Source organism: Vombatus ursinus, unplaced genomic scaffold (genome assembly GCF_900497805.2).
Source record: "Vombatus ursinus unplaced genomic scaffold, bare-nosed wombat genome assembly UNPS02014867.1, whole genome shotgun sequence".
Taxonomy (NCBI): Eukaryota; Metazoa; Chordata; class Mammalia; order Diprotodontia; family Vombatidae; genus Vombatus; species Vombatus ursinus.
In genome coordinates, this window is record NW_020954645.1 from 2,270,221 (window position 1) to 2,271,812 (window position 1,592).

General features: G+C 39.4%; 1 protein-coding gene across 3 annotated transcripts in view; it reads right to left on the minus strand.

Annotated features, from left to right (window-relative positions):
• Positions 1-1,592, minus strand: part of SETD2 (SET domain containing 2, histone lysine methyltransferase) — a 142,714-nt gene that overhangs the window by 66,442 nt on the left and 74,680 nt on the right. For all 3 annotated transcript variants that reach the window (XR_003567319.1, XR_003567320.1, XM_027842146.1), the window contains exon 12: positions 839-1,516. Coding sequence is in view for 1 of the 3 variants with exons in the window: in XM_027842146.1 (XP_027697947.1) it covers positions 839-1,516 (678 nt within the window). In the remaining 2 variants the exon portion in view is untranslated. The remainder of the gene's footprint in view (positions 1-838; positions 1,517-1,592) is intronic.

Below are 1,592 nucleotides of genomic sequence, written 5' to 3' on the forward strand. Positions count from 1 at the left end.
GGGGGGAGATATAGTAAAATTTGAATACTTCTCAGATTCCTCAGATGGTCATGGTGCTGCCAGTCAGGCCTATGACCATATAAGGTCCACAATGGAATGATACAAACCTTAAATACAGGAGGGCCAAGAACCCAGAGTCCTGATGGTTATTAAAACTTGAAATCCAGGTCTGAGTTCAGAACCTGAATGGACACCTTCCAGACTCACATTAGTTCATATGTGATCTACCATGAGATAATATTGTAAATACTGCCCACCTTGCTATACTCTTCCAGAAAGTGATAATGGAAAAGGCACAAGGGTCACTGATCTCTACTCTCTTCTGACAAAAAATATATATGAAGGAAGAATTTCTGAGAGATAAGGTAACATCAATCTCTTTGACCAGAGACAGAAATAAATACAACATTTTATGCACAAAAGCAACCCACAATCATGGAATAAGATACTGGGGCTAACCAGATTTTTATTTTTTGAAGAAAATCCTATGATATGCTATGTTAGTGAAATGAGTGTTTTAATGTGGTTAATGACTCTTTGTGGTGATAAAAATATTTAACTGTGACAGAAAACTGAAAGTAAAAAGAAACCATTAGCTACTACTAATGGGGAAAATGAGTCATCTAATGTCTGACTGTAGTAAATCTTACTTGTCTGGGGCTACGATCAAGGCAAAATCCTGAAAACACTGAGATGAATTCAGCATTAACAACATTGCCAATTCAGAGAAAGCAACCCTTTTGGTGTGTGAAAAATAAATGAAGTAATTTAATTTAGACTCATTCATTGAACTTCAAATCTATTACATTGTTAAAAGCTAATCACAATGCACTCTTACCTTTAGATCTTTCCAACTATCTAGGAGCTTAGTGGCCAGATCACTTATATCCACCATTTTATCTGGCTGCTCTTGACTCCTCTCACTTTCCACATCAGATACACCCTCCTCTTCATCTTGGGAAGGTGTTTCCATAGCAATAGGTTCTTCTAGCTTTGGGCCATTACTCTCTTTGGCCTCAGCTTCATGCTCTGCCTCTGGCTCTGAGGCAGGCTGTTTACTGCTGTCCACTGAGGTTTCAATGTCACCTTTGGTTGGTGGCAAGTGCTGTGGGGTAAGCTGCTGTGGTTGTAGTTGTTGTGGCTGTGATTCTTCATCTTCTTCCACAGGAGCATTTTCTAACTGGTCAAGGTCATCTTTGCCATCCTTGCCTTCTAGCTCACTGGTAGCATCAGAGATTGCACTGTCCATACTATTTTCACTTATAATTTTAAGTCTACGAAACACAAGTTTCTTTGGAGTATCTGTGTCAGCTTCTGTGTTCGGCTTGGTGGAAGGATCAGGTGTGTTGAGTGGTGTGTGTGCACGTGATGTATTCTCACTGGAATAACCATCACCTTCACTGAAGTGAGGAACAGCAGTCTTGGTTTGAGACCAGCGCTGGATGATTGGAAGTACTTTGCTCTCCTCCAACATGTTTTTTGTAGGAATAGGCAAATGTTCCAAGGTCTTTATAATCTGATTAAACACAATTTTGACAAAAATTCGTCATTTTATACTGCTCACTTTTTAAACCCTTGGATCAAAGCTTAAG